The sequence below is a fragment of the Lichenostomus cassidix genome, chromosome 14, assembly GCF_008360975.1.
Source record: "Lichenostomus cassidix isolate B80296 chromosome 14, HeHo_3.0, whole genome shotgun sequence".
Classification (NCBI taxonomy): Eukaryota; Metazoa; Chordata; class Aves; order Passeriformes; family Meliphagidae; genus Lichenostomus; species Lichenostomus cassidix.
This window is the reverse complement of record NC_139495.1, coordinates 14,979,689-15,001,921: the sequence shown is the minus strand read 5'-3', so window position 1 is coordinate 15,001,921 and position 22,233 is coordinate 14,979,689. Positions and strand designations below refer to the sequence as shown.

At 51.2% G+C, this 22,233-nt stretch overlaps 2 protein-coding genes and 1 long non-coding RNA gene across 7 annotated transcripts in view; 1 reads left to right on the top strand and 2 right to left on the bottom strand.

Annotated features, from left to right (window-relative positions):
• The window catches only part of RAB40C (RAB40C, member RAS oncogene family), a 37,035-nt gene extending 23,387 nt beyond the window's left edge, over positions 1–13,648 (bottom strand). The window contains exons 1-2 of one of the 2 annotated variants that reach the window (XM_085075187.1): positions 13,567–13,648; positions 13,107–13,370 (exon numbers count right to left, since the gene is read on the bottom strand). In XM_085075187.1, coding sequence (XP_084931313.1) covers positions 13,107–13,260 — 154 coding nt within the window. In that variant the 5' untranslated portion in view covers positions 13,261–13,370; positions 13,567–13,648. Of the gene's footprint in view, positions 1–13,106; positions 13,495–13,566 lie in introns of those variants that run through there. The other variant, XM_085075188.1, reaches the window with a different exon arrangement.
• A 223-nt stretch (positions 13,649–13,871) lies between these two features.
• LOC146430971 (uncharacterized) lies at positions 13,872–16,614 on the top strand. The gene is made up of 2 exons (XR_014855213.1): positions 13,872–13,977; positions 15,439–16,614. It is a non-coding gene; the product is annotated as an uncharacterized LOC146430971 (long non-coding RNA).
• Positions 16,615–17,076: 462 nt separating this feature from the next.
• PIGQ (phosphatidylinositol glycan anchor biosynthesis class Q) overlaps positions 17,077–22,233 on the bottom strand; it is a 38,280-nt gene continuing 33,123 nt past the window's right edge. For 3 of the 4 annotated variants that reach the window (XM_085075183.1, XM_085075182.1, XM_085075184.1), the window contains one exon: positions 17,077–21,580. In XM_085075183.1, coding sequence (XP_084931309.1) covers positions 21,447–21,580 — 134 coding nt within the window. In that variant the 3' untranslated portion in view covers positions 17,077–21,446. The remainder of the gene's footprint in view (positions 21,581–22,233) is intronic. The other variant, XR_014855212.1, reaches the window with a different exon arrangement.

The following is a 22,233-nucleotide window of genomic DNA, read 5'->3' as shown; positions in this document are numbered from 1 at the left end:
CCAAAGCCAAGCCTTTACTCAGTGCACGATATAAATAAGAAATAAGATAAACTGAGTGGACTTTTGTTACCTGACTAATGCTACTATACAGTGGATTGTTCTTTTATCTACAGACATGATTAAGTCAGAGTGGCTCCATTCTGCAACTCTGATGGCATCTGAGCACTCAGAGAAGGGCTAAGGGTGAGATTTGCCCGGTCTGTTGCAGCCCTACAGAAATGCTCTGCTCAACTGGGAAATTCTAAGATTGGCTTAAAAGCCACCAGAAAGACTCACCATGCCACCATAATATCTCACCCAGCCAGTCTGGTGATGGACTTTGATTTGTGATTGTCATTAGTGCAGCTGAAGCCACAAATGTCTAACTGAAAAGACTGGATTTTCCCCCAAACACCCCCAGCCTCCTTTGTTTGCCTACAGGTCATTAGCTCTGCTGAGCACAGAAGGTCTCGGGCTCTTAAAAGGTCTTCCTAAAGGTTTGTAGGTTTAGTGCCACACTGTCCACTGGCTGCTGGAAAGAGGGGAGAGCACAGGGCTGGAAGGAAAACATAGAGAGTACACATCAAATATTTAACTTGCTGAGATTTCACAGTGAACTTGAATAACCAGCTATGAAGGGCTGGTTGTGCTGCGTGGCACTGGAAAGGAGCCCCGGGAGAAGGGGTGCAGGGCTCTGAGAGCAAAGAGCTGACAGATTTAAAGACATGCCACAATTATAAAACAGGCAAACACCAAGAGTATCGAGCCAGGAATTTGTAACCCGTGTTGTGACAATCCTTCCTTACTACACAGTGAAGGATCAAAGCCACAATCACCCAGTGCACAGCTGATCTTAAATGCATGTTCTCACCGCCACAAAGGTAGATAAGCACCTAGAAAAGCTTTAGAGTGGGTCAATGGACTGCAAATCCTTTCTTATTTTGCTTTTGCAGAAGGAAAACCTTAAGTATTAATCTGTGGTGAAGCTTCCCAGCAGCAAGGACTCCAGGAGCTGAGGCTAAGCAGAGATGGGTAAATTTGGCTTAAAACCTTTTACCACCAGCTCAATCAATGCTGGATGCCAAGAACACAACAGCAACCGTGAATTTTTGTGAGAACACAAACTACAGACAAGAGCCCTGTCCCCTCCTTGGCATCCCTTCTGGCCAGGCTCTCCATGAGGGGTCTGGGCAGGGTGTCCCCTCCTCGGAACCCTCCTGCAGGGCTGGCATACCCTGGCTGGGTGTCACTCGGGCTCCCCCTGCCACAGTCCCTTGGCACACCTCTGGGGACACAGCAGCATGTTATTCGTCACATAAGCTAGCTGTCATCTTGCTGGTGTGTGAGCAAGACACGAGCTGCTGAAAGGTCCCTCTCTCTCCTTCCAAAGGGCCTGTGCCAACCTTCCAGTTGGATTAAAAGAGGAAAACCCAAACAATCTGTGCTGAACACAGTGCAGAGGCTGCCCCTCTGCCTGTGCCACAGACTTTGGAACTGAAGCCCTTCTGTGCCCTGCTTAGTCCAGCCTAAGGCCATTAGTGCAGAAATTCGTCTATCCCAAATGCCAGCAAATAGCCAAGCAGTGTCCAAAGGTGACTTGCTTATTCTACCAAGACCCTGGGTGACACAGATGTTACTAGGCCTTTCCAAGTTGTTACTAGTCCTTTTCCAAGATGATATATGCCTTTCCAAGTCATGACTGGACATGGCTAGGGTATAGAAAGCCTTGCCCCTGTGTGTCCAGGCACCACCCGGGGCTGCCCAGATCCTCCTGAAAGCTGGAACCACTGTTTGGGGGGAGAGCACCCAGTGGCCAGCCACCTCAACCTCTGCTGAGCACACAGAAAAAGCAGAAGCAGCAACATCCAGCTAAGTCCCATCCTCAACAAGCCCCAGGAGAATAAAGGAGGGAAGAGAAGTCCTGTGAGGTCACAAAATTGAGGCCAAAAGGTGGGTGTAAGTAGCTCCAGGTCTGCTGGCAGATCAGTTACAGAATAAGAATGTCATTCCCACTTCCAGTCCTCAGAATGCAAAAACCTCACCCCAAAACCAAAGCCAAACCCACAGACCACCTCCAAAAGCAAACCACACTCACTTGTGGGGCTCACAGCAGGAGTTTGGACAGCACAAACACTGGCAGGCTAGTTTGGAGCAGCCCTGAACCAAGATCCTCTCGGTGAGGTTATTTCAAGGTGAAATAGCCACAATCCACAGGGTGTTACCCACAGGCAGAGTTTCCAGTAGAGCCTCTCCTATGCCCACCTTTGGGGGTGTACTGAGAGCATTACACAAGGTGAGGCCCAGAGGGACATAGCAGCACCACAGCACGTTCCTGCCACACAGCCAGGGCCATACAAGCTCCCCGGCTTCTCCATGGCTCTCTCTCAAACCAAAGTGGGCACTGACCTCCTGGGACTCATTTTCTGGCAGAACCATATTCCACAAAAGAACAACAGTGACTACACCCCAACACCACATTCACTGCCCCCTCTCACCGCACCCCACATCTGCACCTTTTCATTTAAGAACTAATAATGGTGGGGATGGTCATGAAATGTCACCTACAGCAACGAATGAAGGCTGTTGGCCAAGTTCCTCCAAGAGCAGAATACAAAGCCAGGACACATTGTAATAGTGGTTTAAAACACCTTTTTTTGGGGTTTAGTTGGTTTTTTCGTTTGTTTTTTTTTTTCCCACGCCTTCACCAGCCTGTGAGTAAAAGGGCAGATTTCTCCTATCAGAATTGTTTGTTTGTGGGCAAAAGCTGATAGAGGAAGATTTGTTGCTTCACTTCCAGTCAAATGAGGCAGATGGGCATGGAAATCACAGGTGGCCAGGAGCTGTTGAAAGCATGTTCAGAGCAAACAGGTTTAACCAAATGTACTAATCCAACACCAAACCCACTCCCAGGCAGAAGGCAGCTGCTGGGGCCAGCACCCAGGCACCCACAGACACAGGTTTGAGATCCTCTCATTCCACGAGTAATTACAAACCGGCAGCAACATCTGCAAGAAGATACCACAGGTACGTTGTCTTCCACTCCAGCTCCTACTATGCACTTAGAGGAGCAGTTACTGTTTCTGTCATCTGTAAGCGATACCAAATTGTTCAAAAAAATGTGGTATGAGGGCATCAACATAACAGATGAAAAAAGGGAATTCAAGCTATTCAAATAACAAATGATGAAGTCACCCACCCTTAAAAAGTGTGTACAGCAGCAATTGAACTAGTCAGCTCAGAGCTTCGAGCCACGGGAAAAATCCCTTCCAAACAACACATGAGCTCATCAGTTTGAGTCATGCATTTGATTACCTACTCTTTAGAAACAACAAATTATCATCACCAGCAACAAGGGTCAACCGAACAAAGGTGGATTCCTCCCAGGTCTGTGCCTTTCAGTCTCAGCGTTTACCTCACAGTATTACTACTTTGTTTTGAGCAGGGTGATAGAAGTTCCCGAACAGCATCACTGCAAAACAGCCCAGCTCCTGCCTAAATAGCTAGGACTGAAGGTCAGCAAGCATGTGATTTTACCTCTGTGCTGTAGCTGAGCTTTAGGAACAGGATCAAGCGGTCTCGGTTGTCACTGGGCACCCAGAAGACCAGCACTGCTCCCACCCCCTGCTTCAGCCTTCACCAACCCCTGCTCAGGGCAGCTCACTCACAACCCACCCTGGCTGCACAGCCCACTGGGAGGCAACAGGAGCTGCCCATGATTTCGGTGTGAGCTGGTTCGGGCAGGAGCTGAGCCCACAGCCCGCACACGGCTCGGCCCCGCACCAGCTCTGCCAGCCTGGGCAGTTGTTGCGGTGCTTGGCAGCTCTGCGAGACATCCAACGAGCTGCCAAGCACCTCGTACTCACACACATGTAGAAACAGAGAGAGAACAAACGCCTTGCAATTATCTGTAGTTACCCAGATTTGTAGATTTTCTCCTGTAAAACACACTCCATCTTCCATTCATAGACGCCTCACTTCTACTGAGAGGAATTTCCGTTTAGCCTGGAAGCCTTTCACAGGAAGTCTGCTCACATCAGTTCCCAGGCATCTTCATCTCCAGCTGAGGGCATGTAGGTGGGGATCTCCAGCAAATATTTTGGTTTGGTTTTGTAACCAGCCAAAAGCAAAACATTTATTTGGAGACCTCTAAGAAGCCCAGATTTGCAGATTTCACTTGTCCACTGCCTGCTCCAAGCCTAGCAGCAGCTACATGGTCCTCACACAGAGGAACTCTGTTCTGGGCTCACTTAAGGGGGACAATTGCATCAGAAAACAGCATTCGAAGCCAGGAGCAAATCTGTTCCTAAAGCTCCAACAATTTCAGCAGATGCCTGGGAAATCCCAGAAACAGTCCAAAGTCAGTCCAGAATCAGGGATGTGAAGTGGATTTGTGCTTTAGAAGAAAATCAAGAATGATTTTATGCACAGAAGCGACAACAAACAAAAGAGTTTCTTCATGCCTTGCAGTTCAGATCTCCATAAAAACTACACAGCTGCACGCAGAAACAAAGGCAGCCTGTAAGGGAAATCAGAGGGCACCATAACAGTCTGCATTGTTGCTGGATGACCATACAAACATCAAGATATGCCTGGAGACAAAAAAAATTCCCAACACTCAAAAAAATCCAAGCATTTGTCCAAAGTACTTTCAATATCCTGTCCTTCCAGAGTTACATTTCTGGACACTGCAGGGAAATGTTGCTCTGCAGTACAAAACCCGCGTGGCAACTCCACATCGTGCATGGGCAGCCTGCGTGGTACATGCCAGGCTCAGGTGCAAACCTGCTCAGGGATCCTGCAGAGGCTGGCTCTGATCCCTGGGATCCACATCCACACCCCAGCTGGCATCTCCAGGTTTTGCCAGCAATAAAACAGCATCTCCGGACTGATGCTCCACACCCAAACACCCAGAGAGAGCTGGAGCCCTTCAGCTGGGTGTAGACAGGTCAAGCAGACACTTGCAGGGCTCCTGGAACAGCTACAGAGACTCCAGAACAGCTACAGAGTTCCATTCACCAGGAATTTCCCTGGCTCCCAAGTTTGGTCTTGCTGCACCAACCACAAGGCTTGTGCCAGGAAAGGGCTGCTCCACACTGGAAGCACCGGGATAGCTGCTAACACTCGTTTCACATTTCCATGTGCTGTTTCCAACGACAACAAATCTCCAGGGACCTCACAGTGCATGGCAGGTGTGCTCCATGCTCCCTCCTTGTCCCTAAAGGAGGGACTGGCCCTGTTGGCACAGTAAGCACCTCACTACACACCTGTACAAACCGTGCTGCCTCGCAGCAGCTCTCACCAGCCTGAAACCGGCTTTTCAAAGCCCAAATTGCAGCCTCCTAGGTCCCCTCCTGACCTACAGGACAAATATCTCATTCCAGCTACCCTGGCAGCCTCTCTGGAGCACAGGTTTGGAAGGCACCAGGGAAAAGCCAGCATCTGACATTTTTAAATAGAAGAAAGTATTGAATTTCAGCCTTCTAACACATATGAGCCCTACGAGAACACAAGTGTCTCAACCTACAGAGGTGTTCCACAGCAAACACGTTTGCTGGCAGGGTGAGCAGCACAGGTAAGATCTACCCTGCAGAGTTTCATCTCCTTGTGCCACAGCACAGACCTGCAGTTTCCTGGACAGATTTTACCACCAAGTTACTAAGGCATTTTGATAATGTAAGAAAAATAACAACTCTTGGGACAAGAGAGGATTTAAGATTAAGTAAACAATGGGCAAATTATGGGGAAGAGTTGCTGGGTTTTCTTTGTTTGTTCATTGTTTGTTTGGGGTTTTTTTCCATCTAGCTTTGTTTCCAGTCCACTTGGCCTCCAGAACCACGGGCAAAAGGCCTGTTACAGGTGCTGTTACAGCTGGTCCCTAAGGAAACAAGACAGGGTAATTTCTGTGTACAGGACTGAGTAGGGAGCAGGAGCAATCACCTGCACAGAGAGGGAAGTGGTACAATAAAACTCCCAAATGGGGTCGGGAACTCAGAAACTGGGCTAGAAACAAGTCAAAATCCCTAAAAAAAGAAATCTTAAAAACACAACTCTTCATTTTATTTAAAAGATTACCCCAAAGATGCTCAGAACCTTCTGCTAAACTGCCATTTAAGTACAGCCGTTCAGTGTCACCTTTCTGCCTGTCTCCTCCTTAATCACTGATGCTTTAAGCAGCAAATATTATATTTGAATTGCACAGGGATTTTTGTCCCAATTCAATGCCTGATACTGCACAGCACACACAGGATAGGAAGAATTTCAGATGTTATTTTTATAGGAGAACATGTGGCAAAGTTTTAAAATGATCTAACAATGTCTAGAATGGCCTGATAGAAATGAAACAAAGATAAGGTAGAAAAGAGGAAGAAAAATCTAAAAAGCGGTGGCTATGTAAAAAAATACTTTCAGCAAATAGGTCTATAGGAACAAACAATCTCTGAGGAATAAACAATCTCCAAGCTGATGTTGCAACCTTACTATTTACTACAACTTTTGCAGAAGCAAACAGACTCTTTGATGCAGGTTTCTTGCCTTGAGCCACCACTCTCCGTGCCCCAGGGTAATTTTCTTTCAGGTGAGTCTCATCTTACAGCAAAGCCTTTAGCGAAACAGAGCCGAGGGTTTTCACATTGGAGCTTCCTTCCTCCTCCTGTGCCTGCAATCACACAGGAACTGATATGACATAATGCTCCTTTAGAGCTAGAGCTGGGGCTGCCAGGGGACAGCAAGGGGCAAAGAGAAAGAAAACCAGATTTTAACCAGCAAGGTTATAAAACCACAGCTCAAAGACTCAGCTCAGAGCATAGCTATTCTCAAGAGCAATGGAAAGATGCTTTGCTGTTCCAACAGAGTGAGGCTGTGGAGGAAAGCATACCAGGGAACAGCTGGAAACAAAAGCTTAAGGAGGAGGAGGAGACATTTTCCATGGTCTTTCCTATGTGGTTTAAATGCTGAACCAACCAACCAAAAACCCCCACTCTCCCACCCCAGGAGAGGTGCGGACAAAGTCAGTGCGGAATCTGGAGAGAGCAAAACCTGCCCATGTTTCACAAACAAAATACATAGAGAAACTTTTAACCTCAGTTATTAGAAGAACATTCCACCCATTTCAGCTTTGAGCTCGGCTCACATCACCTTTGTGCACTCAGGGCTCTGGAACACATTAAAAGCCATAAAAGCACAGCTTTTATAGAGGGATTAGAGGTAGTGAGAACTCTGCAGTGCAATCCAGAACTCTACAGAGTAGGTCCCCAGCTTTATAAAACCCCAACAAAACCACAACCCTCCTCAAAAGTTCTTCACGCACAACAACCTATGCTGCCATGCACCCCTAATCCTGACTAGAGAGAGTTATCAAACCTGCCAGGCACTCGGTTTGGGGGTTGGGTTTTGGCTTGATGGGGATTTTTTTGTTGGCTTTGTTTTATGATTTGTTCTAAGTTTAAACAGCAGCTGGTTAGTCCCACAACAAGCAGTGCTGGAGGTTCAGCACTGTACCTTCAGAAGTATTGTTCACAAAAAGGTTAGGCAGTAAACAATGGAGAAATAAGAGATGCTGGAGCTGTTTCTGAATTGCCTGCTCTGATGAGATCAGCTTTGCATTCCTGATGACAGGGAAGTGAACATCCCTGAAGGACACTGATGCAAGTGCTGGCAGACAGTGGGAATTGCTGCAACAACCATTCTGCACTCTGCAAGCCATCCAAAGAGGTTTCCAGCAGCACAACCAGTACAGTCCAGCTCCAGCACATTTCCAGCAGATCAGTTGTGCAGCCCCGACAGGAACGTGATAGCTGGGCTGCACTTGGAACACTTTGCCTCAATCCTCCTTGCATCAGAGTGCTAAAGCCTCAAACTAAAATATTATTCCAAACATTATTCCAAAGGATACAGTCCTGCCAGAAAACAAAGAGCAGTTTCCACTGGTATGCAGCAGCTGAAGCAGTGGGGCAGCCCAAACAGCTTATGTCTACCATAGACAGGGACAGCGCTGCTCCGACAGAGCAGGACACACCCGGTGGGACCAGGCAGGGGAGGAGGAGGAGGAGGCAGCAAAGCAGCACCAGAATCAAGGCTTCCCTCCCCACTGATGCCGAAGAGAGCCCTGATACAGTGCACCAGCACCAGGACGAGCACTCAGCTGCCATGTGAAGCCTGGGCTCAACACAAGAGCCTATAGCTCTCATGTCTATGCCCAGAAGGTGCCACTACATCAGTGCCAGCTCTGCCTGAAGTTTTACTGCACATGGGGACACCCAGCAATTCTTGTCTGCTCAGAAGAGTGAGTCAAGTATTGAGAGAGGTCCTGTGCTTACAAAAATCCAAGTTCAGAGCACAGATGCTCGGCCACACACTTTTCAAGGCTGTGAAAAGTGAACCAGTGTGGCAGGACCTCCAGCCAAACACAGAGGCTGCAGATGAGAAGCAAGAGACCATGTCCATGGTCAGTCCTGGAAAATCAGCAGGGAAGGGGCAAAAGCATTGGGACACAGCTCCCCACAAGCCCTCCATGGCAGGCAGGAGGATTAGACAAAGTGTCTCTTCACTTCCTGTGCACATTGCTGTGGGACAGGTGATCTCCTGGTTGGCGTGGAACTACCAGGGGGAGATTCTGAATGCACACTGGTGCCTGAGGGGTCACAGGAAATACCGAGAGAGGAACTGCTGTAAAGGAAGCATTGAAAAGGACAGCTTAGGGATCTCCAGATTCAGAAAGCTGCACAAAAACAACCAGAGGGAATAGACACTCAAAGCTGTGGATCACTCAAATAAACAACCTGGTAATTAACAGCAGTCCCCAGGCAAACAGTGGTGGCAGGAGGGACTGACCACCTCCAAGGGCTGGGCAGTGTCTTCAGCTGCCTCTCTGATTCCACCTGGCCAAGGAAAGGGCAGGAAGCTGCACTGCACCAGCCCTTGCTCCTGGCATGGAACCCCAGTCCTGGTGGGCTTGCTGCCCCTGCCTAGGAGCAGAATTCCTGCACTTCTGCTATGGGGGAAGAGCTCTTGGGAAAGACCCAGTTTTCACCTGAACCATAAAACCTGATGGTAGCTATTGCATTGAACACTTCAGTTACCTTTTCCCTAACATCACCTTGTGTCTGGATAGCAGTGGGGTACCAAAGCACCTAAGGATGGTGCTCAAATAAAGGCACTAAAGCCCAGCCAAGGGACAGGGTTGAAAGAAGGTGCTGGGGCTCAGTGCATTAGGGCTGGTGTCAGCACCAACCCCGTGCAGGGCAGGGCTCTCATTTCAGCTTTTGTGTGCTCATTGCAAGATCAGAGTGAGGACATTGGCTGCATCCTCATCACTTTCTTAATACAAGCTGAGGACAGGGAAAATAAAAATAAAAATCCACCCCCTTTCCAGTCAAAACCATCTGCTCCAAAACACGCTCTACTCTTTCCCTAACACACATTTCTGCTTTCCTGTGGGAACAGCAGCAGGTGAGGGGGAAGGCAGCCACAGAAAAAGCCCTCCATCACATGAAGAGGGAGCACATCACCCTCACGTCTGCGTGGTGAGCCCAGCCCTGACCCTGTTCCTGGTGTGCCAGGGCACTGGCACTGTGTCTCATAGGGCAGCATTAGCCCTCATGCCTGCTGAGCACAGAGCGCTGCCCTGACTCACCTGGGGCTCAGGGCTAGCTTCTCCAGGAAGCCAACAAACCAGCTGGGTGAGATCATTTCAGCACATGAATAACCAGCTATTCGAGAGTGGATGTGTGACACGGTGGTGACATGGGTCCCTCAGGTGAGGAGCCGCCTCGTGCTCCTCATGCAGTGTACACAAACTGCCTCTTCTTACATGTGCAGCTCCACCACATCTCATGTTCAAAAGCACCCTGTGACCGCAGACATTTCTGTCCTGCTTCACTACTTGGGGATGGACGAGGACAGGCGCCAAGTGAGCTGCTTAAAGACCAAAGTGTTCACAAGTAAAGCACAGTTTCACTCTGAGTCTGGTGTAACCCCATGGCTCACGGCACAGGGGCCAGAACAGCCCCTCCCTGCACCTGGGAGTGCCCCAAAATGCTGACAGCAGACAGCATTCTGGGAAAATGCAGGATTTTTGGGTCCCAGGTGAGATCCTCCAGCTGTCGAGAGCAGCAGTGAGGCTCTAAGAACAACATCCTGTCTCCTCAACTACAGATTTGGGAAAGGGCGGGTGAAAGCTAGAAGCCCAGAAGAGCATTAATGTTCACCCTGTCAAAACACTTGTAGGAAGGCTTAATTCAGGGTCTTCCATGGATAGCCAAGAAAAAGCAAAAGCTAAGTCCAAATCCAAGATCCAGCCACAGGACAAAACCAACATTCCCTATTCTTCACTGCGAGTGTGCTTGGCTGATGCTTCTGGAGACCGATACACTCCATAGCTCCAGCATGAACCTAGTAAGAAACACACAGGTGACAACCAGACCTCAAATTCCTCCTGAAAACACCATTTTTCTGTCACTAAAAGTTCTGTACTCAGTGCCCTCACAGCTTGGTGCAGCAATGCTCAGGGCATCGCTCACACCTCCTGCTGCAACAGGAGTAACAACCACCTCTGCTCCCATGGAGCAGGTTTATTTTGCCGGCAATTTAAAGAAAGAACATTGCTGAGGCCTTGCTATGCACCACAGGAATTGCAGAGGCTAATTTAAGATGTGCCTGATTTAGAATGAGGTGCCAAACTCCAAGGCTGTGCTGAGAAGTGACACTTCTGTTCAGGGATCCTGAAAAAAGGATGGACAGAGGCACCTACGGTGCTGTGTGAAAGACAGAGCTCCCACAGCACTCAAGGCTCTCAGATACCAGACACAGGCAGGCAGAGGCTGCTTACAGCATGTAAAAGCCAAAGAAAAAGGGCTTTTCAACTCTCAGTTGTATGCTGATCCAGATGTCCATGAAGAAAAGAGGAATCCCTCAATCCTTTTTCTAGATGCTGGGTAAGAGCAGCAAAAATACAGAGCTGCATTTACAGAGCTTCACTTCTAAAGGTGTGCCTTCCCCCAGCTGGAAGGACAATCCATTCCACACTGCATCATGAAACCTGGCTGCTTACAACTGTTTCCACACAACAGAGTAAAGGCAGCAGACCTCAACCTGACACAGAAGACAAACAGCTCTCTTCCCTTGCTGCCAAGGTCAGGGACCTGAGCTCCACATGAGATGTCCCCACCACAAGAGCAGCCCAAAGCATGTTCCATTTCACACCAGCACAGGCAAGTTGTGCTTTCTGAACTGACCAAAATAGCTGTAGATGATGCAATGCTCATTTTAAATTGGGATGTGAGATCTGGCAGGGGATGAGGAAGAGGACAACATGCTTACAAGCAGATTTACAAACAGGACCTCCCCGTAACATTCCAGCATTGCTGTTTTGGGATGGCATTAGGAACGTGTCAAAGAGGATGCCAGGCACAAGCTGATCCCAAAATCCAAGAGCCTTTGCTCAGGGGATGGTTTCTGTCAGAGCACAGGAGCAGCACGCCCTGTCAGCACATCCCAGCTGTGCCAGAGACACAGGGAGTTCCACTGCCAAGGCTGTCAGCAGCATCAGCAGGATCAAATTCACTTGGATATCAAAGCTACTCCAGCTGATTATCCTAAAGGTGCGTCGCTTCCCAGAAGCAACAGAAGCAGAGACTATCAGAGCCTCTATTACTGTGAAACAACAGTATGTGACCTAATTCTCTAATTAGGAATGGGCTCAATTGCCCACAGAGGACAACGAAAGGTTCTGAAATGATTAGTTCACTGAGATTTCTTTTCCCAACAAAAAGATGCTGGTATTTAGTTGCTACAAGAGCAGCGGGTTCTGAGACAAAGGGTCTATAGCCATAGCCAAAATCCCTCTTCTTTGGGTTTCATGCTTATACCAAAGACATCACTTTACTCACTCCTTACTCCTACCTTGTCTGCTTCAAACCCATTTTGATCAGGAGACAATTCCAACTGTAACACTTCACTTGAAACAGCCACCCCGTTATACTCTGCATAGTAAACAACAACCCCACAGAGCAGTTCCACAGCTCCCAGATGAGGCAGGTTCTCCAGAGACACAAACTCTCTCCAGGGAAGCTCTAAAGTGCCCAGCACCTCCTCGAAGGCAAACCGCACCAGCCCAGCCACACACCCGAGGAGATGAACAACACCACAGCCTTCTCGTTCCCCAAGTGCTGCTCCCATTTCTCAGGCAGCCCCACTTCTGAGTCACCACCGCCCTGTAAACCTTCTCGGAGCAGGTGTGCACTTGCATCAGCTCCCGGGGGGCTGGTGGTGGCTCCAAGGACCGAGTGTGGTCAGAGCGATACCGTTCCCCACACTCCGAATTCGGCCAACACAGAGTACCCAGGAGCTGATTCCGTCAGCTTCCTGCTACAAGCAAAGCTCAGCACCACCTGCTCCTGCCCAGGGCTGCAAAGATGATGCAGGGTATGAGCCCTTGGGGAGGTTATTGTGCAAAGAGGGGGAGAAGGATGACAGATTGAAACCCACCGCGGGACCCGCACCCCGCCAGGCCGTGATACACTCTAACTGCAGGAAATGCACCGCGCCACTCCTTGGCTTTTAATTACGGTCTTGTGACACCATAGTTAATGGTCTGTCATGGGCTCCATTAGGAACCTCGACGCTGGCAGGAGGGGGAATCAGCCAACTCGGCCGCTCCCGGCACAACCACCGAGCCAGAGCGGCTCCAGGCTGGGAATCAGGCTCCAGTTCTTTTGTTACAGCCCCTGCTTCCTCTGGGAACGGCTCGGTCCTTGTGGCAGCCGGGGAGAGGGAGGGCAGCCCTGCCCTGCGATCGGGACCACTAGGGAAGGATCCGGCTGTGCATCCAGGGATTACATCAGTCACCAGCCCCTCTACCCACGTTCTCCTTCAGATTTGGGGCATCTCAAGGAGCTGAGGAGGCCTCTGAGGTGCCTGCCACGCGCTGCGCTCTCAGTTTATGAAAAAAAAAAACAAAACAAAGGAAAAAGCAAAACAACCCCTCCCTGCCTGCCAGCTCGCCACTGGGGTACGGCCCTCGGAGGTCCCCGCGGGATGCGGGGGACAGCGATGCGGGGGGAGGTGACAACGATAGCGGAGTGACAACGATGGGGATCCTGCGGCCCGGTACCCCCCAGGCCCCCTCTTACCATTGCTGTAGGCGTAGGGGGACTCGGAGGCGCCGTCCTGCAGGCTCTCCAGGATCTCCCCCTTGCCCACGTCGCTGTCGCCCACCAGCAGGAACTTGAGCAGGTAATCGTAGCTCTTCACGGGGCTGCCCTGGGTGCCCATCCTGCCTCTCATCGGCGGGGCGGCCCGGCCCGCATCCTCCGCCCGCCAGCCTCGGGCTGCGGCCTCTGCCCCGCCGCCGCTCACCGCCGGTCGCACATCTTCCGCCGGGGCCGCGCTGGGACCTGCGGCGGAGGAGGAGGAGGCGGAGGAAGAGCCCGGCCCGGCCCCGCAGCGCCCCCACCGCTGACACGGCCCCGCTCCGCCCTCCCACCCGCACAAAGCGCCGCCGCCCCGCCGGGCCCCGCGGCCGAGCCCGCCCCGCCCCGCCGGGCCGCAGCGCCACGACGGGTCAGCCCCAGCTCCGGCCCCACCACCCACCTCAGCCGGGCCGGGCCGCCCCCGCCTCACGGGCCCACCGCGTCCGCCCTGGCCCAGGGAGTACCTCAGGCCCGCTCCTGCCACTCCCATAGGCTGAACCGCGCGTCAGTCAGGGACGGCCCCGCCTTCTCCGCGATTTTGCCGCCTCCATAGGCTGATTCACACGTCAATCAGAAACAGCCCGCCCCGACGCGCCCCTCATCCCTCAGGGGTGGGGCCATAGGCCGGCTGGGTGGCTGCGGACTACAGCTCCCGGCGTACCTTGCGGGGAGCGGGGCATTATGGGATAGTTAGTCGGACGGGCGGGGGGCACCCGGCGGGGGGAGGGGCACCCGGGATTGGGGGACATCCAGGATTGGTGGACGTTCGGGTGTGCGGGCACCCAGGTGTCACCCAAGAAGGGGCATCCAGGTACGACCTGAGCATCCAGGTGCGAGGGGCACGTAGATGGGGGAGCATCCAGATGTGTGGGGCATCTAAGAAGAGGCAGCGCCCAGGATTTGGGGGCATCCAGGTGGGTGGGTATGTGGGCTGGGGGGCATACAAGTGTCCTCCAGGAAGGGAGGCATCCAAGAAGGGGGACACCCACTGTTGGGGGCATCCAGGTAGGTGACCGTCAATCTTATGCGAGGCATCCAGGTATGAGGGAGGCCGCGGTGTAGGTTCTGGGGTGGGAGGTGTGTGCACCCCGTTGTTGTCGGTGGGGCAGGGGGCGGCCATGGGGACATCCGGTGTGTCCCCAGGGAACAGGGGTGGCCCTGGGGCCCTGGATGCCAGGCTGAGCCTGTACCCAGGAAGGGCTGCAATAACCACTCTGGACATTCTCCATCAGAATCCCATGCCATTGGCCAGACACCCCTGAGGAGCCACTCCCAATCCCAATCCTAGGGGATTCCCAGTGAGAAGGTGTGGAGGATCCTCTCCATGCTGTCATTGCTGACAAATCCCTGTGCTGAACAAAGCATCCTGCAAATCTTTTCAGAGCTTGGCATTCCACTAATGATGTTCCCAGCCTGGTTGCTTCCCAGGAATCCCATTTAAATGACCCATGTCCCCTGGCCCAGCAAGCACTGTTGATGCCCAGCATAACCCATGTGGTCTTGGCGGAGAAACACATAATGCTTCTCAAGTTCTCTGATTTAGAATTATGGAATGGTTTGGGTGGGAATGGACCTTAAAGCCCATCCCATTCCACCCCCTGCCACAGGCAGGGACACCTTGCCCAGGTTGCTCCAAGCCCCATCCAACCTGGCCCTGGACACTTCCAGGGATCCAGGGGCAGCCACAGCTTCTCTGGGCACCCTGTGCCAGGGCCTGCCCACCCTCACAGGGAACAATTCCTTCCCAATATCCCATCTAACCCTGCCCTCTGCCAGTGGGAAGCCATTCTGCCTTGTCCTGTCACTTCATACCGTTATCCAAAGTCCCTCTCCAGCTCTCCTCGAGCCCCTTTAGGCAGTGGCAGGGGCCCTGAGGTCTCCCTGGAAACCTTCACTTCTCCAGGTGAACACCCCAAGCTCTCGCAGGCTGGCTCCAGAGCAGATGGGCTCCAGACCTCAGGGTATCTTCATGGCTTCTTCTGGACTCCAGAGTCCTTCCCTCCACACTCACAGGGAGAGGGGAGGTGGCAGAGCTCTGGGGTGGGGGGCTGCCCCATCTTCAGTGATCCCAGCCTGGCTCCCTCTCCTCTCCCACAGCCTGAGGGATTGAGTTCATGTGCTGCCCTGCAGCCACACACTGTGAATCCCTTTGGGGGAACCTGTTCTGGTGAGCAGTTTGTATCCCATGGGCTGAGGGGATCCTCAGCTACTCACTTTGGCTTTGGAGAAGCCAACTTTGGCCCCCTCTGTGCCCTCTCCTGCCTTCAAACAGCCCAGGTTCCACAGCTGCTGCCAAAGCACAGTGAGAGCACAGAGGAAAACAAAACACCAGAGACAGCAAACCCAAAGAGCAAATGTCCTGCTGCAGCCACTGCCACTCCTGGCCACTGCTGATGACATTCCTGGGAGCTGGGGCTTGGAGGGTAAAGCCTGTGGAAAAACACCCACCCCAGGGCACAGCCTGCTGAGACGAGCAGGGGAAGCAGAGAGGGATTCCCTAGAAGGAGAGAAAAGCCTCATTTCTGTCCACCAGTTCAAAACAGTGGAAGTGGACAGAAGGACTGGAAGGAGTCTCGATTTTATTTCCCTTTTCTCAGCCTCTGGGTCTCAGTCCTGCCCTGACAAGGTCATCCAGAGCCCTGTTTATGGCTCATTCAAGGAATTTCTGTCATCTTCGGTGGGAAACCGAACAGAGCCCAGACTGGTGGGAATCATGGCAAGAGGTGGGAGGCAGAGTGAGAGGGATGATCCTGGCAGAGGCTCCTGGCAGAGGGGTGACCTTGGTCACCACTTGCTTGCTGCAGTGTGGGAACTTTGTCATGGCTGTGCATTCAGCTGGGAAAAGGGAAAGGAATGGAATTCAAGGGAGTGACTGCTCTGGTGTGAGGAGGGAAGGAGTGGCCACAATGACCTGTCATTCCCAGGCTCAGCTTGGGCTACTGCTCAGATTGTGCTGTGCTGCAGAGGATTGTCCACCACATCCTGTCCTCTCACACTGAACACAACACATGGGTAGGCTCATGGGAAACCGAGGAACCCCTCTCTGAATCACAGGAACACCCAGAGCTGGAGGAGCATCACCTCAACCATCTCCCAGGCCTGAGGTGGGATTCACTGGATCCTCCTTGCCCAAACTTTGTGGTTTGGCCTTGACAAAACAATTAGAGCTGGACAAGTGATGAAATACCCTTGTGTGTGAGAGCAGAGGTCGAGGAGCTGCCCAGCCAGGCCCTGGGATGGGGATGAACAGCCTACCTGGATCAGCTGAGCCTCCAGCAGTTGCCCTGCCCCATCCCTGTGCCAGACTGCCACACCATGCTCAGCAGCAAGTTAAACTAGACGGAAGGGTTGGATTTTCCTCCCAACATCTTTATGTTGGTGTAATCAAAATCCATTTAAGTTCTGATCAAAAGGTTGAATTAACCAATAAAACCTATCAGTAGAACAAGGCTCTCCATCTCTAACTCTCCCACAGAAGCACTGGTATATGCAGCATCCCTCATCCCTGCTGCCACTGGCACTGCTGGCGTTGTCACTGTCCTGCTGGCATTGCCATTGCTCTGCCCAGCGCTCCTGCCTGCAGAACTGGAGCTGTGCTGAGCCTGAAGCCAGTCTGGTTCCTGAGCCAGGGCTTCTTCCTGGACTGGTGCACGGGACTGGTCTGTGTTTCATATCACCAGGCTGCGTTTCACATCAGGGCTGCAGTGGGAAGGAAGTCACCTTCAGCTGGGGTTAGTGGTGACATTTAAAACAAACCCCACGTCGCTGCTGCGGGAGCACTTTGCTCCTGCTGAACGCCTGGTGGTTCACGTGAGGGAGGGAGAAAATGCGCGGTGGGTTTTAACTTCCTCATCAAACTTCACTCGCAAACACTCACACATTTTTAATGAAACTCTCAATGAGTCAGTGCTCTTTTATAATACTTTACTTAAAACCCGAAAACACTGTGAGGAGGATTGATTACAAGAGTTTTGAAGTTCTCACGAATTTCCCCAGTGCCAGATGTTAAATAACACAGTGGATGGGAGAGGAGCTGCAGCCTCTGCCTGCCCCAAGTGGGGCCTGGGTTCTGCTGCTTCCCCCAAACACCTCCCAGAACTACCTGGGAATTCAGGGAGTGTGTTCTGTCACCTGCAGCACTCATCAGTGCAGGAACCATCTTCGTATTTAGCTTGCTGAGACGGTAAATGGAGAGTTTGAGCATTCCTGGTTTGAGACCCAGGCAAGGATAAGGACTGGAGCCAAAGGCGACAGACTCTTGCAGCAACTCCTAATGCAAAATGGTGAGCCAGATGCAAAGGTGGTGGGCACTCTGTTCCCATTCAGGAAGGCAGATCAGCTGCCCACGTGAGGTTTGAATTGCTCTGAACATGTTTATCCTGCACCCAGAAGCTCCCAATCCAGCTGGAAAGCCCTGTGGCCTCCTGTCATGTGGAGGATCAGCTGAGATCCAGACCCATCCCCTGTGTGTGCACAGCACACTCACCCTACAGAGCCCCAGGGCTCCACACTCAGCCTGTTCCCTGATGCTGCAGACCCAGACACTGCCAGGTTTGGGGTTCTGCTGCCCAGCCCCCACAGCTCCCACTGTGAGATCAGCACAAGCAGCAGTGCGGCTACAGAGAAAATGCTCTCTGCTACCAGTCCAGAGAAGGACCAAGGAGCAGGTCAGGGATCTGAGTCAATGCACAGGTACCCCCCAACCAAGGCTGAAGTACCCCCAAAAGGCAAAGGGCGTGCTGAACAATCCCTGAATGCGGGGAACAGGAGCAGAGACAACGCAGGACGGCAAATGTTCACACTCACTGAGGAGATCTGAGCTATGGTGTCACCGAGCTCTGCACCACACAAGGACAAGGGGCATGAACTGAAACACATCAAAACCCTCCCTGAGAGCAGGGGACACCTTTTCACTGGGAGGGTGACCAAGCACTGGCACAGGTTGTCCAGGGAGGTGGTGGAGTTGTCATCCTTGGAGATATCCCAAAGCCATCTGGACATGGTCCTGGGCAACAAGCTTTGGGTGGCCCTGCCTGAGCAGAGGCTGGACCAGACAATCCCAACCACCACCAGTTTCCCGTGATGGTGTAACCAGCAGGTCTAAGCATAAAGGGTAAATCACTGAGGGCTTGAGTTAAGCAAGAAGATGGTGTTGGAGCAGCAGGAAGAGGCAGCACAGGGCAGAAGGAAAGCAGCTCATTCTCTGCAGGATGAAATGCAGATTTTCCTGCTTTACACTACTGAAAGTCAACATACGGGTTGTACATTTATGCAGGAGTCTTTGTGTGGGCCTGAACAGGGCACACAGTCCAGCTGCAGCATCAGGGAAAACTCCCAAACCCATAACCAGAGCCTTCAGTGCAGTGTAATTACTGAGGTTTCCTTTCAGCATCGTCACATGCTGTCCTGGTTAGGGGAGGAAAGTATTTCTCCAAGGCAGATTTTCTCTCTAGGATAGAGTTTTTCACGCAGTGAATCACGTTTTCCTTCACAAACCCCCTGCCTAAGTAAAGAGGGGGTTTGTGGCAGCACTGGGAACCAAAAGGCGGGAGAAATAATAATAAGGAAATGCAGTATTAAAAAAAGTCTGCAAGATTAGAGTCCTTGACTCATGGCTGGCAAAGCCTGCTTGCTGCCTGCTATAAGGGGTGTGTGGTAGGAATGGGAGATGTGGAATCTTTAACTACTTCTCATCCAAGGGCTGCTATGGATAATATAGATCTGAGGATAAATCACAGCCAGAGCCTTACCAGCAGCCTCTTCCCTGAGGAAATGCCAGCGCTGGGCCAGTCTGTGCTGCTGTGGAAGATGATGCTGATCCTAAGTTCTAATTAGAGAGATGACATAAGGTCAAGTGTTCTTGAGCAGGATGTCTGCTACGTTGTTGTAATGTCTCTGCACAGAGTCGGAAAAGGGTGGGGGAAGACTCTTTCACAGCAGGGACTGGAAAGGAAGAGGAGAGACATGGCAAACATCCAGCAGAACCAACTCAGATGTTCAGATACCATCACGGGCAAAGAGAACGCCCCGTGTGAGGAGCAGAGATGCAGCTCTGGGTGACACAGGAGAACTGCACCCACAAGCAGCTGCCACTGCCCAGCTGGGCTGCTCAAGGCTCTCTGTTGCAGAAGACTCAGGATCTCAGGTTTGAGGAGCTTTTTCTCAGTTTGATATTTCCCCACCCCAGAGCCAATTTAAGCCTTTAGTAAACAAACCCAATGCTGGAACATCTAATACATCTGGCCGGTTCCCAATAACAAGGTCACAGTTGCTGGTTTTCATGGCTCTGTGCTGTCTCTGGGGCTTTCAGGGCATTTGATCTGAAAGGACCATGATTAGGACCATCATGAACTGTCTGGTCTCACAGAAAGATTTTAAAATCCAGGATATTATGAACATTACTTTCATAAGACCAAAAATAACAAAGTTTCTCACAACAGTCAGCAAACTGAACTGTGCAGGCATGGGAGGAACCAGGGGATATAATTTAGGAGCTCCAGTGGAAAGATGAGAGGGAGGTAATGTGTAAACCTGCTCTGCTCAGTGCCAGGTGAGGATGGGGCTCATGACTCTGACTTCAGCTGAAGTGAGAAATTTTATTTAGACCATTCATCCACTAAATGCATCACAGTCTGCAGTTATTCCCACCGGAGTGCAGAGAATTACTCAGGCAGTGATGTTCCAAGAGAAGATGCTGCACAGGAGTTTTAAGCATGGATCATCAAAGAACAAAACCTCTCCAGTTTCTGTGAGCAGGGATGTTCCAGCCAGAGCCTGCAGTGGCAGATGGTGAGGGGGGGTTTTGCCACATTGGTTTTCTTCAGTGAGGTGCCCTGGCTCAAGGTGTCAGGGCATCGTGTAGTGCCCGTGTAGTCCTGCCTCCCTCATGCGTCCCTAGGAAACCTCGACGGCCTTGGAGCTTTGCCTGCTAAGGAATGTCTGGACCAAGCACCTGCAGAGCTTCCTTTTCTCCTGGTCAGGCGATGACTAGAGAGGCAGTGACTGCACCATGAGGGGCTTTTAGCAGCCCCAGACAACCCAAATACATCTGGCCAAGGATGTCCTAAAGCAGCAGGGCTATAACTGGTTTTTCTCTTCTGTGACAGCTGCCAGCACATGGATGAGACACAGGGCTGTGGTAAGAAACTCTCATCCTGTCCTTGGGAGGGCTGACTGAAGGCTCCTAAACCCCCAGGGCACCTTGCCTTGCCTCCACCAACTCCCTTTTGAATACAGAGGCAGCCATCCAGAGAAGGGCTGGGCGCTGCAGCCACAGCACCTTCTCTTCTTCTTCCTCCATCCTTAGTTCCTTGGCCAGCCAGGGGAAAAGGGGCAGGATCTAGCACAGCCCTCACCTGCCAGTGCAAAAAGCAGAGTACAGTGACACTGACTCCTTGTTTGAGCTGGGGCAGAGGAATGAGCAGAGCTGGAGGGTGTGTATTTTGGGTGAGGACTGTATTTAAATTTTATGCAAGCACAAGGTGCCCAGTGGGACATCACCCTCCATCACACAGGCACTCTTCCCAAGACAGGGAATAGGAGACATATCAAAATGAGACCAGGACATGAAAAGCCAAGCACTGTTACATTTTGGAAATGTATCCAAAGCACGAAACTCCCCTAATAGAAATCACAGAGTCATGATACAACAGGCTGTGCTTCTGGGCCTCCAGCCCCACTCTTTCAACACCTTCTCTGGTGCTGCAGTGGGGAGGAGTGCAAGCCCTCCCAAAAAGAAAAAATAAATATCCCATGAACTCAGACACCCTGCTGTTCAGTTTCCAGTGTATGACTATAAGAGCTGATCCTCCACATGGTTTTGATCAGCTGGCTTAAAGGCTGAAGCATAAAAGGTCCAAAACACCCCCTGGCTGAATGCATCACAGCGTTGTGGCTCTGAACCATTTGAGGGGCTGATTTAACATGGCCCCGTGAGCTGACATGGAAGGAGAAATTCATCACCAAACTATTTGGGAGCTGCTTCCTCCATGACACTGAGTGCTGGTTTCATGAGGCACTGACGGGTTTAACCTTTCGCTTCCAAAACGATCATTAGCATAATATACAAACACAGTGTAGGGGAAGAGGAAGTTGAAAAATAATGTTTAAAAATACTTGCCTTTAAAAATTCAGCCCTTCCTATGTTACCAGAATCTATTTAAAGGGATGGAGCAGTTGCTGGCTCTGAGAAGCCTTTGGTCCCAAAGCATTAGGAATCAGTATGTTTTTCTGGCCAAGTTCTCAAGCTCTTTCACTGTCTTTTAGTTCTGCTTCTCTCCTTTATGTTTCCAAGGGTAGATGAGCTCTCCAAGGAATAGTTTCTTGCAGAGAGATGTCCAGGAGTCCTTGGGGTAACAGCTGTAGGTGGGCAGCCTGTATGTCTGGACCACACCTCCATAGGAAAGGGGGTTGATCTGTGTGGAGAGAGAGGGACAGCAGCAAGGGAAACATGAATTCTGCTTCTCACACAGCATCAGAAACCCTCCCTGGCTTACTAAGGCTCTTTATCCTTCTCCAACATCCCCCACCATTAACAAATTGAGCTTGCCAAGGGGTGTTACTAGAATCAGTCCCAAGCAGAGGGGCAGACACAAACACCAGCACAACTGAGAGTGATGTGTGTTACGTACCAGAGTGGAGGGGACAGTGGCTGGAGAGAGAGCAGACAGCAACAGAATCAGAGTAATGGAATTTTTTAGTTTGGAAAAGACCTTTAAGATCATTGAGTGCAACCCTTAACCCAGCACTGCCAAGGCCACCACTAACCCATGTCCCCAAATGCCAATCCACACAGCTTTGAACATCTCCAGGGATGGTGACTCCACCACTGGCCTGGGCACCTGTGCCAGTGCCTGACCACCCTTCCAGTGAAGAAATTGTAAATTCCTAACATCTAATTTAAACCTACATCTAAATCTACATCACTAGGGATGCACTGGGACTCCAGGAACTCCTCTGGAACAGAGCAGTTTAGCTGTACCTCTTATGAGCCCTCAGCCCACAGCTGTGCATTAAGTTAAACCCAGCATCACCCAAAACCACCTAGTGGAACCAAATGCCAGCACTA